The sequence below is a fragment of the Peromyscus maniculatus genome, chromosome 16 (assembly GCF_049852395.1).
Source record: "Peromyscus maniculatus bairdii isolate BWxNUB_F1_BW_parent chromosome 16, HU_Pman_BW_mat_3.1, whole genome shotgun sequence".
Classification (NCBI taxonomy): Eukaryota; Metazoa; Chordata; class Mammalia; order Rodentia; family Cricetidae; genus Peromyscus; species Peromyscus maniculatus.
In genome coordinates, this window is record NC_134867.1 from 20,987,454 (window position 1) to 21,002,457 (window position 15,004).

General features: G+C 36.9%; 1 protein-coding gene across 1 annotated transcript; it reads left to right on the forward strand.

The window, feature by feature from the left end:
* Positions 1-4,414: 4,414 nt before the first annotated feature.
* LOC143268860 (amine sulfotransferase-like) lies at positions 4,415-14,978 on the forward strand. Its single transcript, XM_076552452.1, has 5 exons — positions 4,415-4,636; positions 5,970-6,096; positions 6,984-7,078; positions 10,710-10,893; positions 14,704-14,978. Exons 1-5 carry the CDS (start codon positions 4,559-4,561, stop codon positions 14,823-14,825), a joined length of 606 nt encoding a protein of 201 aa, XP_076408567.1. The 5' UTR covers positions 4,415-4,558; the 3' UTR covers positions 14,826-14,978.
* Positions 14,979-15,004: the final 26 nt, after the last annotated feature.

Genomic DNA, 15,004 nt, shown 5'->3' on the forward strand with positions numbered 1-15,004 from the left:
TTCCCCTCCCTCCCTCCCTTCCTAGGACAAGTTCTTCACTGTGATAAGATCAAGGTCTCTTCTGCTAGCCAGCAGCTGCCCACTTTAACCCTTCTTTGTCCTGATACTTATTGAGAAAGGATGTTGAATGACCAGCCTGCATACTTTGAAAAGCTTTTACTTTAGAATAAAAGTCAAAAGTATATTATGTTTGGGGAAAAAATTACGCTTTTGCCTCCACAGGAAAAGAAAAATACATGGAGTGTGGTCATTTGAGTTCAATGGATTACAAATACTTGTCATCATTTAAGAGAACTGATTACAAATTTTTATTGGTTAAGATAAGAAAACCTCCTGCTAATCTCAAATGTTTCACATTGATACAGGTTTTTATATATTAATGCAATTATAAGTTTTTTTGTTATGAAATATGCATATATATCTATGTTTCTATTCTTGTTTGAAATGTTATACCTATTTGATGTTCTAAACTGCTGGGAAGAAACCACAAGAAAACGGACTTTGATGGAAATTTGCATGTTGTCTAAAAAGCAAGAGAAGGTGAAAGACTGGAATAGTGAGATGAAAGGAAAAAAATGAATTTGTCTATGTCTGTCTGATCCAGAAGAGCAAACATAGAGAAAGGCCTGATCTGGAGGTACATGGAAGTTATAGACGGCCAGAGAGAACTAAGTATGTAAACTATGCTGAATTTGAGGGGAAATTGTAAGATATATTTGAGATTTAACCACGTTATGTTAATTCTGGTTGGTTTTCTTCATTTTAAAAATAGCTGATTCTCCATTGCAAAATGTTTATGTTAAAAATGGAAATATGTACATGTATGTGTATATGAACACTCATGTGACTTAGGTTTAACTCTATATATGTGAATATAAGCTAGCTTTAATTCTCTACAGTATGAAAGAAAGTTGGATCCAACAGTGTGTATGTGTGCTTGTAACTATTGTTTTATCTTAAACAACAACCACACAGTCTTCCTCCATGCCTTGTAAAGACTTTGTCCCATCCTGTAGGCTGTCACTTCCCTCTGTTGTTTCCTTTGATGTAAGGAAGCCTTTAAGGTGCACGAGGTCCCACTTGTTACAGGTGCTACTTCCCGAGCAACTGCAGTCCTGTTCAGAAAGGATTTGTCTGTGCCAATATCTCAAAGGGTTTTCCTTACCTTTCCCTTATCAATTTTAGAATTTCAGGTTTTACATAAAGGTCTTTGGTGCATTGGAAATTGATTTTAAGATGGGGTGAGATATAGAGATGTAGTTTCATTCTTCTACATATGAATATCCACTTTTTGCTAGCAACATTTGTTGAAGAGATTGCCTTTTCTTTAGGGCATACTTTTGAAATCTTTTTCAAAAATCAAGTGGCCATAGCTACTTGAGTTTAATTCTGGGTTTTGTATTTTATTCCATTGATTTTTGTGTCTGTTTTTGTACCAGCATTACACCTTTTCTAAATTAAGAATTTGCCTGGGCGGTGGTGGTGCACGCCTTTAATCCCAGCACTCAGGAGGCAGAGCCAGGCGGATCTCTGTGAGTTCGAGGCAAGCCTGGGCTACCAAGAGAGCTCCAGGAAAGGCGCAAAGATACACAGAGAAACCCCGTGTCGAAAAACCAAAAAAAAAAAAGAAAAAAAAAAGATTTTATTATTTATTTATTTATTTATTTATTTATTTACTTATGTGTGTATCTGTATGTGTTTGTGTGCATGCATGTGAACCTGGATGTGTGTCCTTTAAAAGTATCCTACAGGAACTGAGGTCTAGTTAATACAATTTAAGAAGCTTTTGCACTCAGAAGTGCACACACACACACACACACACACACACACACACACTTTCTTGAGGTGTGAAGTCCATCAGTACAGAGCAGTGCTGGAGCAGTAGTGTCCTGCTGGGGACAGGAAAATCCTATTTCAGTGGTAACTCTGAGTCTCCAGGGTCAATACTTGGAGGTCTTGGTTTTACTGTGGTTGATACAATTTAAGAAATAAATCTTAAAAAAAAAAAAAAAAAAAAAGCTGGGTGGCGGTGGCACACGCCTTTAATCCCAGCACTCAGGTGGCAGAGCCAGGTGGATCTCTGTGAGTTCAAGGCCAGCCTGGTCTACAGAGTGAGGTCCAAGACAGGCACCAAAATTATACAGAGAAACCCTGTCTTGAAAAACAAACAAACAAACAAACAAAATCCATCCTCCTTAAAATTTCACATGCCCTTTTAAAAATTAGCTCATGTGTGGTTGTTGCCAAACACTACAGACAATGGGATTGTACGTGGTTTGTTCATAAAAGTCTTTTCAAGGCAGAGGTGATGGCTCATTGTGCAAAGTGTATGTCTTGACCTTGTAAGCCTGAGGACCTGAGATGAGATCACGTAAACTCTTGTAGGCCAGATGTGGTAACATGTGTCTATAATTTTGACCTTTCGGTGGTGAGGTGGTAGACAAAGACAGGAGAATCCCCAGATGTTCGTGAACCAGCTAGACTGCACACTCAGAAAATGAACATACCTCAACCAAGATTGAAGGCAATTGTACTCTGACCACCACACATGCATGTACCTGCACTCACCTATGAACATGTGCATTCATCAATCTTTCTCTCACACACACACTTGCCCACCACATGTGCATCATATACACAATCACCAGATATGCACCACAAACAGACAGAGGCACATGTACAAGCATGCAAAGATAAAAATAAAATTTCAAAATCAATTTCATTGTTCACTTCAAGTGCTGCCTTGCTTTCTACTTCTGGAATGTTTACGTGTGTCACAGAACTTCAAGACTATGAGAATAACCATCTCATTTTACTGTAGATCCTGGACTCTAGACCTTAATTGTCAAGTTCTGAAAAACACTTCATCTTGGTATACACTAGCAAGTTAAACTGCTGCATTTTTATAAATACCTGTGTAGCAAGAAACTGGTCAGAAATAGAGGGGTTTGTGTTTTGTTTTGTTTTACAGTTAGCAGTACAGCCAACAGCAAGCATGGCTTTCCTTTAAAGGGTCATTTCCCACCAATCTTCACCTATTCCTGTGTTCTGGAAGCTCCTCTTAGGTATTTCTTTGTGAGACAAAATAGTTATTTGGAGATTAATTTTATTTTTCCAGTGTATGACCACACCAAGGTTTACAGAAATATTTTAGGAGATTCTTCCTTTTATGGACCTGGGACCCATTTGTCTAGATGTACATTTACACACTGCAACATGATCTGTATCCTGGCTGTGGTCCATACTGCCAATTGCCAACCTGTCCTCATCATGGCAATGAGAGAAAAGTGTAAACCAAGCATCTTCATCCTATCCCACCCTTGGTTTTGTGCCTTAAATAACCTGGTATTCCCTAGAGAATGACTAGCTGCTCCTGGAGGTCTTGGATGAAGGCTAGAACAATGGTTATGGATGGTTATGAGCCATGCAAGAGATCAGACACTTTAGTTGTTACACCTCTGGAGTCTGCGATATCTTCTAAAACGGTCATTTCAAAATCGCAGGGACAGTTTGATGGAATTCACCATAATCTCATCCTCAGAATAATGAGAGTGAATGCTCATGTCAAAATTTACATGGGCAAATCATTTTGAGTCATCATTAATAAATAAGGTCAAACACTAGTACCATTACATTTGATCACACCCACACTCATTTGAAGTGGAAATAGGGTTGGGTGTTTGTAAGTATTTCCCAAAGAGTTTCATTGTTGTTATCTTACTTGAATGGTTACTAACCCAAGAATCAGTCAGTAAACCGGAAACCTGGACCTCTTCTTTCCCTACAGTGTATTTATTCACAGGAACTTGGACACCTAGCATTGGGCTTAAGAAGCACAAAAAAGGAAGGAACTGAATGCATGTCAATTTTGTTAAGTTTTCTAAAACTGTGACAGCGAACTTCTAAGAAAGTCTCAGAGAGGAACAGGACTGCCTGTAACACACAGTGAGAGGGCATCCAATACCCTAGATAATTATATTTATGAAGATCAAGAAGAAATAAGTCATAAGGCTCCAAACAGTACCAAGAAGTAATTTTAGCAAAGTGTGAACATGTGTGGTATTATAAGAACGTACCCATTAATCTACAAATAATAGTTGCCAATTAGAAGTTTGAAATACTACAAAGAGGCTTCTCATGGAATATAGAATACAGAGAAGCTATAGGAATAATGTGAATAATCACTGTCAAGAAATCAGAACAAAATAACTATACAATTAAAAAGGGAACTCAGAACCCTTGATTTTATCTCTTCTAATGTTATTGTTAAGTATAGATTAAAAATAAATAAAAACTACCTTTGTGTGTTAGCATACATGGAATATTAAAAAAGCATCAATCACTTTAAGATGGATGGTATTACCACAGATAGTTATTACTTAAGCCTACCTCAAGACTGAAAACAGGATTGTTATCTATTTTCACAGGTACCATCTGGACTCAGCAGATCCTCAGCTTGATTTATTTTGAGGGCCACCGAAACAGGACTGAAAACGTGCCAACAGTGGACAGAGCACCGTTCTTTGAGTACAATATTCACAATTTAGACTATGTCAAAATGCCGTCACCACGCATCTTTTCTTCCCACCTCGCATATTACTTAGTACCAAAAGGTCTCAAGGAGAAAAAGGCTAAAGTATGTCATGGAGCTTAGTCACTTTTTGAACAGATAAAATATCTTAAGTGTTGGATAACAAAATAATTTCAGTATTTATGCTATGATGATACCTCTCTCTGAACATTCTTGAGTGTGTCTCCTGGACACCCTTCCACCAGCCTCTGTAGAACCTTTATATGTGAATAGAACAGCAGACTCACAAATACCAGAGTAGTCAGCGTATGGAGGTGGTGTAGTATTTCGGAACTTGTTGCTGGAGCCAGCAAAGGATCACTTCTCGTTTTTTCCTCTAGTAACTTGACACGTTGGGCTTAAATGTTTGCCAGTGTGGCAGTTATTGAATGCCCACTCACAATGGTCTTAAGTTTTCCTTCTGGGCTCAATAATGAGATGACACATGCTGATATTTATTGACCAGGACCTATTATAATTCGGTGGAAAGGTTCTACCACTGGTCCAGCTTTTCATTATTATAACTTTAGTGTAATTTTCCTACTGATATGAATTCCATCACTTCTGCATACTAATAGACTTATACTTGTGGCCTTTCTCCTGTTTTAGAACTTTGTGTAACTTTGTGGTTCAAATTGATTAGTACCATTCTTAATTTAAGTATAATCAAACATATTGACTTTTTAAAATATAAATTCATTATTTACTTATTTTCTTTTTATTGTGTTTTTATCATTTAAAGCAATTTTAAATTTAAATATGTTTTGAATATATTCTTCCCCTCCCCCAGGTCCTTTCAGATCCTCTCCACATCCCTATCCACCCAAATTTAAGTACAATAAAGTTCTTTCTCAAAACACAAACAAAAGCCTAATATAACAACAATACTTTATTTAAGAAATATTTCCTCGTTTCAAGACTAGAAATGCATTTGTTTTCCTGATACTCTTAATAAACTTGCTAATTATTTATAATAGCAGAGAAAATGTCTTTTTAAATTACATGTACATGCTGTTAATGCTTGTACCAACATAATAGTTCATTCTTATATTTCCACTTATTTCCAGTGCTATATATAAAATAGCTCAAAAACTCAATGACTATCAGTTGCTATAGCATTAAACTATATGGAAAACATGTTTACCATATTTATCAACTTTACAAATAATATATTTCTAGGATATGACCTGTGTTCTTGTACACATGTGAAATACTATGTAAATGGAAGTATTCAATTTTTATAACATGAAACAAAAAGTTGATAATCAACTGCATTTTCATAAATATTACCTAGATGAAAATAAAGATTTATTTGGATAAGAACTATTATATAATTGTTCAGAACTTATTAGAATAACCAAGAATTACTAAAGCATCTCGGTGTTTTTTTTCTCTGCAGATTATTTACATTTACAGAAATCCCAAAGATGTTTTGATCTCGTTTTTTCATTTTTCAAATTGGGTGGTTTCCTTAGAATCTACAGGTACCATAGACCAGTATCTGGAAAAATTTCTAGATGGAAAAGGTAACTTTGTTTATTCCCTCTCACTAGTTTATAAAGTACAGATGATATTTAAGCCATCTCAAAGTAGGGAACATATATCTAAGAGATGGAGGGGGCAGTGGACCAACATAATCTGATACACAATAATTACCCTGCTGTTGTTCACACCATTTGAGGGGTACCAGCTTGCAGCGTTGTATTATTTAGGAAGTACTTTGGCTAGACAACAAGAGACTTGCAAACATTTTATGCATTCTTTCTAGCTAATGACATAAAAAGAGTCACGCAGCAGAAGGTGAGGGTGAGGGTGTGCTCTCAGTGGCACACACTTGTTGGGAAACTGGAATTATACATGCTACTACTGAGGAAAATTGACTAGTGAAAGAGGCTGTGGGGTGTGGAATCAGGATCTCACACATTGCTAAAATTATAGTCAGGTTCTGCTTCATTGTAGCAAGGAAACACACTTATTCAGAGAGAGGATACGAGAAATGAAGACACATGACTTCAGAGAGAGGAGAAATATGAACATCCCTTAAGGATAACTTTGAATTCAGACACTTGACCTTACATATGTTTTCTGATCCCCCTTGTGGGTGCAGAGAATCACATCCGGGTCCTCAGCAAGAGCAGCAGTGCTTTTACCACTGAGCAGTCTCTCCAGCCCCTGACCCAAGACTTTCTCAATGTCTGTCTTGCTACATCCCTAAATAGGTAGGTTGGTAGGTTGGTATGAGCCTTGTGTAATTGTTACACAAAAATAACTCTTTTAAAATAGTCAGGTAGACATCCAGTTGGAGGGACTTCATTTTTATTTCTGAGCAGTCTAAACCAGAAAAGAACAAATAAAGTTTGCTGTTCAATAAGTATAGTGTCGTGACTTTGTTACTCACTTATCTTCCCTTCAGTGGTAGGAAGCTGTTGGTTTGACCACATCAGAGGCTGGTATGAACACAGACATGATTTCAATATTATGTTCCTGAGCTATGAAGATATGAAGAAGGTAAGATGAGAAAGATGTTTTGAAAATTATTTCTCATCTCTGAGTTTAAACAACACACTCCCAGATGTCCTCATATCACACTCTTCCCTGGGTTCAGTATTGAAGGAGGTTCCTGTCAGCCAGCCTCTCCTTTATTGATTGGTCTGTCCCGAGGTTTTCTTTTCCCAGTGGTCATCTCTTGTGATTCCTTCTAATGTATCCACCTGTGTCAATAAGACAACCTTATTTGTCTAGAATAGACTTATCTTTTAATGATATTATCAACCCTCTTTAATTATTTGTATTAGTAGATCCAGTGGGGTATTGACATTCATGAACACAGCATGCATTGGTCTTATCCAATCACTCTTACTCCACCGATTGTTTTCTCAGGACTCTGACCAATTCCTAATAACCATAGTTTGACTTTCAGAAAGACCATTACTTTTTTTTTTATCTCCATAGGAAAGAGATTTGATTTCTATTTCTTTGTATTGCTTGATTTCACTTAATCTGATGTTTTAAGGTTCATCCATTACCGACACAGATTTTTACTTTTCTTTGTTGTATTTGAATACTAATGGACTAGATATTGTAACTGTAATTCTTGCTTGATAACTGTTCTTTATATGTAACTTTACTATGTTAAAGTTAAAACATTCCTTCTCAATTAGACAGAAAAGGGGAAATGCTGTGGGATAATGCTCTTTTTTCCCTTTTATTTTATTTTACAATACCATTCAGTTCTACATTATCAGCCACGGATTCCCTTGTTCTCCCCCCTCCTGCCCCCTTCCCCTTCCCCCCAGCACACCCCCTATTCCCACCTCCTCCAGGGCAAAGCCTCCCCCGAGGACTGAGATCAACCTGGTAGACTCAGTCCAGGCAGGTCCAGTCCCCTCCTCCCAGACTGAGCCAAGCATCCCTGCATAAGCCCCAGAAGCCAAGGTTGGATAAAGCACAGGGACAAATAGCCAAATGAATGGAAACACATGAACTATGAACCAAAGGCTGAGGGGCCCCCAACTGGATCAGGCCCTCTGAATAGGTGAGACAGTTGATTGGCTTGATCTGTTTGGGAGGTCCTGTGCTCATTGCATGAGTTGGCTGTTTGAAACCTGGCTCTTGTACACTGGTTAATAAAACACTGATTAGCCAGTAGCCAGTCAATAAGTAAAGGTGTGGCGAGGAGACAAGGAGAATTCTGGGAAGAGGAAGGGCAGAGTCAGGTTCACCAGCCAGACACAGAGGAAGCAAGATGACAAGGCAGAACTGAGAAAAGGTACCAAGGCATGTGGCTAAACATAAATAAGAATTATGGGTTAATTTAAGTGTAAGAGCTAATCAGTAATAAGCCTGAGCTAATGGCCAAGCAGTTATAAATAATATTAAGCCTCTGTGTGATTATTTTATAAAAGGCTATGGGACTGTGGGTGAGAGATTTGTCCCGACCACAGACCAGGCAAGCGACAGGAAATCTTCCAACTATACTTTGTGTCTAAATAATACTCTATTTTTGTATTTATAGTGTTTTTTTTTATTCTTTTATACATTGATTGGCATCTAGGCACATTCCATGCTTTGACTAGGGAGAAGAATGCAACAACATTGGATGCCAGTTAAGTTTTGGAATGCTGACTTTATTTTCATTGGAATACAACAAGGAATGTTGTCATTGTGTTATATTGTGGGCCTTTTTTTTCCGAGACAGGGTTTCTCTGTGTAGTTTTGGTGCCTGTCCTGGATCACCCTCTGCAGACCAGGCTGGCCTCAAACTAAAAGAGATCCCTCTGCCTCTGCATCTCAAGTGCTGGGATTAAAGGTGTGTGCCATCACTGCCCCCTCGTGGGCCTATTTTTAATTGCATAAGATCTACACTGTTATTCATGGTAAATGCTCTTGCACTCAATATCTAATCTGATACATTATTTTGAGTATCTTGGTTTTGTTTGTTTCTATGCTGGTAATTGAAACTGGAGTCTCATGCATGCCATACAAATGTTCTCCTTTTAATCTACATTCTCAGTCAGAGTCTAGGTTTTTGGATAATTTTTAATTTTGTCTCCTTGAATTAATAACCAGACTTATAGTTAAAGTTTTCAGGTAATCTGATTCTATTTCTGTCTAATGTGCTTTCCATTTCTTCAAGTCCCTTCATGGTCATTGAACAGTGAAGCTATTTGTAGAAGTAAGTTACTAACTATGATGTAGTTATTGTATGGGCCACATAAGTTCCTTTCACATGAAAGAAAGATAAAGAAAGGAATGCTGGGTGAGAATGCCATGAGGAGCATTCCCCACACTCTACCTCAGTTCCTGCCTTCAGTTCCTGACTTCTCTTGATGATGGACTATCACCTCCAAGGTGAAATAATTCCTTTTCTTCCCACATTGTTTTGGTCAGTGTTTTATCACAATAGAAGTCAGACAGATATAGATAAAGTGTTCTGTAAATAGTTGTTATATCTTTTTAATCTGTAATGAAATTTAACTGAGTTTTCTATGTTGATTTTTAATTTGGATGGCCTATTTAGAATTGAAAATGAGGTGTTGAAATCAGATACCAATATTTTCTCAGGGTCTATCTGGACTTTTTTTGTCCATTGTTTTTTTTCATAAAAATGGAAGTCACAATTTCATATTTAAAATTTTAGTATATATATTTTTATCAAACATTTTGTTTCAAGTAACAGTAATTTAATGCATAGCCATTTATAGAAATTACGACAGTTGATTAAAATGATTGATGGAGTTCCAGAAAAAGAATTTGTGTCACATTCTCTATTTATAGAATGACTATAGCATTTTTGGGTTCCATGATTTTTTACTAACTTTTGAAATCTGGAAAGTATGAATACTGCAAACTTAACCACTTCTTTCAAGGTTATTTACCCATTTAGTATCTTTTCAAATAAATTTTGCAATGGGTTTTTCTATTTTAATTGAGATCTTAAGAACTTCACTGAATGCAGATTGTTTTGGGTGTTACCTTAAAGTTACTGTTTTGCAATTCTTTTATATTAGACAATTGTCTGTTTGTTATCTTGTATTTTTTCAGTAATGGCTGGATATTTCAATAGGCTAGTCTCACTGCCTTTCTTAACTTTAATGCTAAGATTTTTAGTGTTGTTGATGCAGTTTCCTTATTAATGTATAGAAATTCACCTGGTATTTGTATGGTTTTGATTTTGTACACTACACCATTGTAAAACGGCATTGGTATTTGTTAGCATTTTCTGCACTGGAAACCACATGATCTACTTAGCATGCTTCTAGATTACAATCTCTTTTACCTTTTGTTGCCCAATTGTTCTGTTCTTTATTATCAATGTTGTAGTAAAGAGAGGTTGGAATGTTTGAGTGATTCCAACACCACCTGAAAGTCTTTATATCTATATCTACTACTAAGATTGATTATATGTGTTTACATGCAGCCTTTTGATTTGAAATACTTTCTACTGCTATGTGCTATGTTTTACAGAAAGTTTTTTCTATTATCAATTGAAATAATCATATTAATTTATTTTCCCCTTTGCTTTTGTTCAGCCATCTTTGCTATCCAGGAGGGAATTTTAGTGTTCATGTCACAGGGTTGGTTGAAACTCACACCTCCATCATAAAGTCATTAATTTCTCAATCCATGACTTCTCTAGGACCTCAGGAACTCAGTGCTTAAAATCTGCAGTTTTCTGGAGAAAAAACTGAGTAAAGAAGATGTGGATGCTGTTGTGAGACAAGCTACGTTTCAGAACATGAAATCTGACCCACGAGCAAATTATGATAATTTTATAAAAAATGAAATTGGGGAGAGAAACAAAGGCTATTTCTTGCGCAAAGGTGAGAAACACCTTTATGTGTAGTAATAAAAGTACTCATACTTCCCCGAATCTCTTCCCTTGGAGCAAAAGTACTGTGCTTCCAATGTGTTTCTCCAGGTGATAAGGGTACTGGGAATCTAGAGAACATAATAAATCTTAATGGACAATGAACTAATAGTTTCTCCAGAAATTTAATGGTATTTTAGTAAGAAACATGATAGTTTTACAAGTGTGGCTTTCCTTCTTTAGAGCTCATATGACTCAATTCTTTGAAGGCATGTCCGCAGTCTTGACCTAGGCAATGGATATTTTAGAGGAAACAGTTCTAAACTGGGTGATTTTATTTATTTTGAAAGAAAGTCATGCTACGTGGTCCAGGCTGGATCACAGACACTGTGTAGCTCAGGCTGGCCTAGAACTTGGTTTCCTCCTGCCTCTTGCTTGCAAGTGCTGGGAATAGACTTGAGGCATCGCGTTTGGATTAGTCCAGAAGAATTTTTATTTTACTTCTGTTTATTTCCTTCAGGATATTATAAAATATATCCTGCTGTGTATCTGGAGTGAAGGAGGTTAAATTGCTCCATCCTCGTGTGCCACCCTCCTTCATTACAGTAATTACAGTTGTGTCTTCTGTGATTTGCTTTTGTATCAACCAACCGAGATTTTATTTTCACTTCTGAGACATGGCCTCATGCATGTGACTCAGGCCGGTTTTGAACTTGCTATGTGTAACTGAGGGTTACCTCTAACTCCTAGCATTGCCTCTACCTCCCACGTGGTGGGGACACAGGCATGGACAACCATACGCAGGTATTGTGACCTAATTGTGTGTCAGCAGCTGTCAAGAAAGAATGGCCTCCCCTAAACTGATACTCTTTAACCTCCTAAGTCAAAATTTTAATTTATTATATCATTTAATATAACATTCCATAATGTAACTTGACGTGTGTTTTGATTACTTTTCGATAATTCATCGCTTACCATGATAATGATGGACATTGGCTGTAAATAGTTTTTGAATGTTTTATTGAAATTGATGTAGATTTTGATAACTTACAAAAATGTTCCTTTTTTTCCCTCTTCTCCCATTTAACATCCCTTTACTTCTTATTCTCCAACTAGACCAATGCTCATCAAGTCTCATACCAATGCTAGTTTGCTGTCCTTCAAATGCAAGGAAAACAGTTTGTATAATCACATGTTCTAGCAGAAAATATCATGTGCTTGTTTCCATTTTAAAAGGCTGTAATGGTGGTTGTAAATATGTGCACTGTAGAATGTAACAGTGGCGACAGCGTTGCCCTCTGTGACCTTAGCGTCATTAATTGAAAGTCTTTGGATTTAATTTTACAATAAAAATTGAGGAATTGACAAGTTTGAATCATATGTATGTCTCTCCCACACACACACACATGAAGCACACATTTGGGGTAAATAACAAAATAATTTTTTGTAAAAGTCCTCTAATTGTGGCACTATGCAATTACATTTTTTCTGGCCTTTACATACTCTTTAATTTTTATTAGAAATTTTAATTAAGATATTGTATCATTTGCCTCCTTCCCTGCCCTTCTAACCCTTGGCGTGCCCCTTCCCTCCCGCCTCTCCCATGTGCTCTCCTCTCTCCCTCTTAAACTGACGGCCTTGTTTTGATTCTTAGTGTTACGTATGTCAGTGCCTAAGTACATAAACACAACCTGCTGACCTCTTCTAGCAATAGTCATGTGGTGTATGGTTTCAGGGCTAACCACTTCGTATTGGTTAACCAGTTAGTGGGCTCATCCTTGAATGGTCAGTTCTCCTTCTCTCAGCCCTCACTAGTTGCCTCTTCAGTGTCTAGGGGTGGGACCCTTGAAAGTTCCTCCTTCCTTGTTAGCGTGCCCATTGACGTTATCATTGTTCAGGCCCTGCTTAGGCAGCTATGTTCTTCAGATATCATGGGGTAGAGCATCTCTGTCACTTCTAGGAGGCACAGTATCACTCTTAAGATCTTTCTGCCCCCTCTTCCACAATGTTCCCTGACTCTTAGGTTCAGGATTCCTGTTTTAGGTGTGTTCCTTGGTGCTGAACTCTGCAGAAGCCATCGGTGCTGCATTATGAACTGTTATGGTTTTCTGTAATGGTTTCTGTTTGTTTAAAGAGAAATTTCTTTGATGAAGCATGAGAGCTACACTTATCTGTGGTATAGGGATATATTTTAGAATGCAGCTAGGAATTGTTCTCGTCTTTTAAACTGGTGGCAGTAGGTTCTTTTCTAAAAACCATGACCTTTCTGGGGCATGGCATCACATGCCTTTAATCCCAGAACTTTGGAGGCACATGGAGGCCAATCTCTAAGATTAAAGCCAGCATGCTCTACAAAGCAAGTTCCAGGACAGCCAGCATTACATAAAGAAGCCCTGTCTCAAAAAAAAAGTAAAAAATAAAAATAAAATAAAATCCACGACCTTACAAGCCTTAAGTAGTTAGCTTTATCCCAGCAATGTGGAGCTGACTCAACATATGTAAGTCCATAAATGTAATGAACCATATAAATGTACTTAGAGACAATAATCACATGATTATCACAAAAGATGCAGAAAAAGCCTTTGACAAAATCTAACATACTTTTATGATATCAGTTCTAGAGAGACTCGGAGTGGAGGGAACACACCTTCACATAATAAAGACTATCTATGACAAATGTACAGCCGACATTATCCTGAATTGAGAAAACCTTAAAGCTGTCTCATGAAAACCAGGAATGAGACAGGACTGTCCACTGTGTCCACTTCTCTTTTTAACAAAGCGACTGAAGCAGTAGCACAAGACAAGAGAAGGAAATTCAAGAGATACAAACAGGAAAAGAAGAAGCCAAATTATCCCTATTTGAATATGATATGATATTATACATAAAAGAACCCTAAAATTCCAACAACAACCTGTAGAAACAACCAACAATTTCAGCAGAGTTCTGAATATATGGAACCAGTTTACAAAAATATGTAGCCTTTCTACACATCAACAACATACATGTAAAGAAAGACATGATGGACATATTCCCACTTACAAGAGCGTCAAAGGCAATAAAATATCCTCGAATAAACCCCACTAAGAAGGTGAAAGACCTCGGCAATGAAAAGTTTAAATCTGTGAATAGTTTTTAGGAAGACATTAGAAACTGGAAAGACCTCCCATGTTCACGAATTGGGAGATTTAAGATAGATAGAGAAAATGACTATCTTACCAAAAGGAATTTATGGATACAGTGCAACTCCAATCAAAATATCCGCAACATTCTTCCCAGAAATATAAAAAAGGCCAACCCAAAATTCATATGAAATTATAAAATACCTTGGATAGCCAAAGCCAGCATGACCAAAAAAAATAATATTGTAGGGATTTCCATTTTAGATTTTAAAATACATTATAAAGCTATAATAATAAAATCACTATGGTACTGACATAAAATAGACATATAGACCAGTGAGATAAAATGGAAGACTGAAACATGAGCATATGCAGCTACAACCTTGGGATATATGCTGCATTGTATCAATTAATATTTCTCATGTATTTATATTTGTTAGGGTTTTTGTTTTCTGCTAAAGATTGGTTATGACTGGTTAGATAATGCAAGGGACAGTGATCTAATGTATTTGCTGTGTTATTGCATAGGTTTCTTTCACTGCTCAGTCTTCCATAAAGAAAGGTGAGGTACTAAACTCCACAGAGAACTCACAATGACTTTGCATGGGTTGGAGAAGATACTGAAGTTGCTCAGAGTGACCTTTGCTTTGATAGTTTCATTTACTCACCTATGTGCCTATCCCTGTGCTTATCCCACTAGGTACCATTGGAGACTGGAAACATCATTTAACTGTGCAGCAGAATGAAAGATTTGACATGATATTCAAGAGGAACATGAAAAATTTTCCCTTGAAGTTTGTCTGGGATGTAAATGAAGAATAGAATTCTAATGTTAGTATAAAAGAAACATAAAAGTCAATTAAGCAGAAGGCCTAATTTTATATCAATATTGATATGTTCTGTATCTTAATCATTAAATGCCAAACTTTATTAAGGAACAAAATGAGTAAACTATGCCTGGATAAATTGCAATAAGTTTAATGAATGATTTCAAATTTCAA

Bases quoted from the DNA above. Each gene is read 5' to 3' on its own strand.
- LOC143268860 (XM_076552452.1), top strand. From the start codon at position 4,559: ATGCCGTCACCACGCATCTTTTCTTCCCACCTCGCATATTACTTAGTA. The intron at 6,097-6,983 runs GTAACTTTGTTT...TCTTCCCTTCAG, and splicing joins AAAATTTCTAGATGGAAAAG to TGGTAGGAAGCTGTTGGTTT. The intron at 10,894-14,703 runs GTGAGAAACACC...TTATCCCACTAG, and splicing joins AGGCTATTTCTTGCGCAAAG to GTACCATTGGAGACTGGAAA.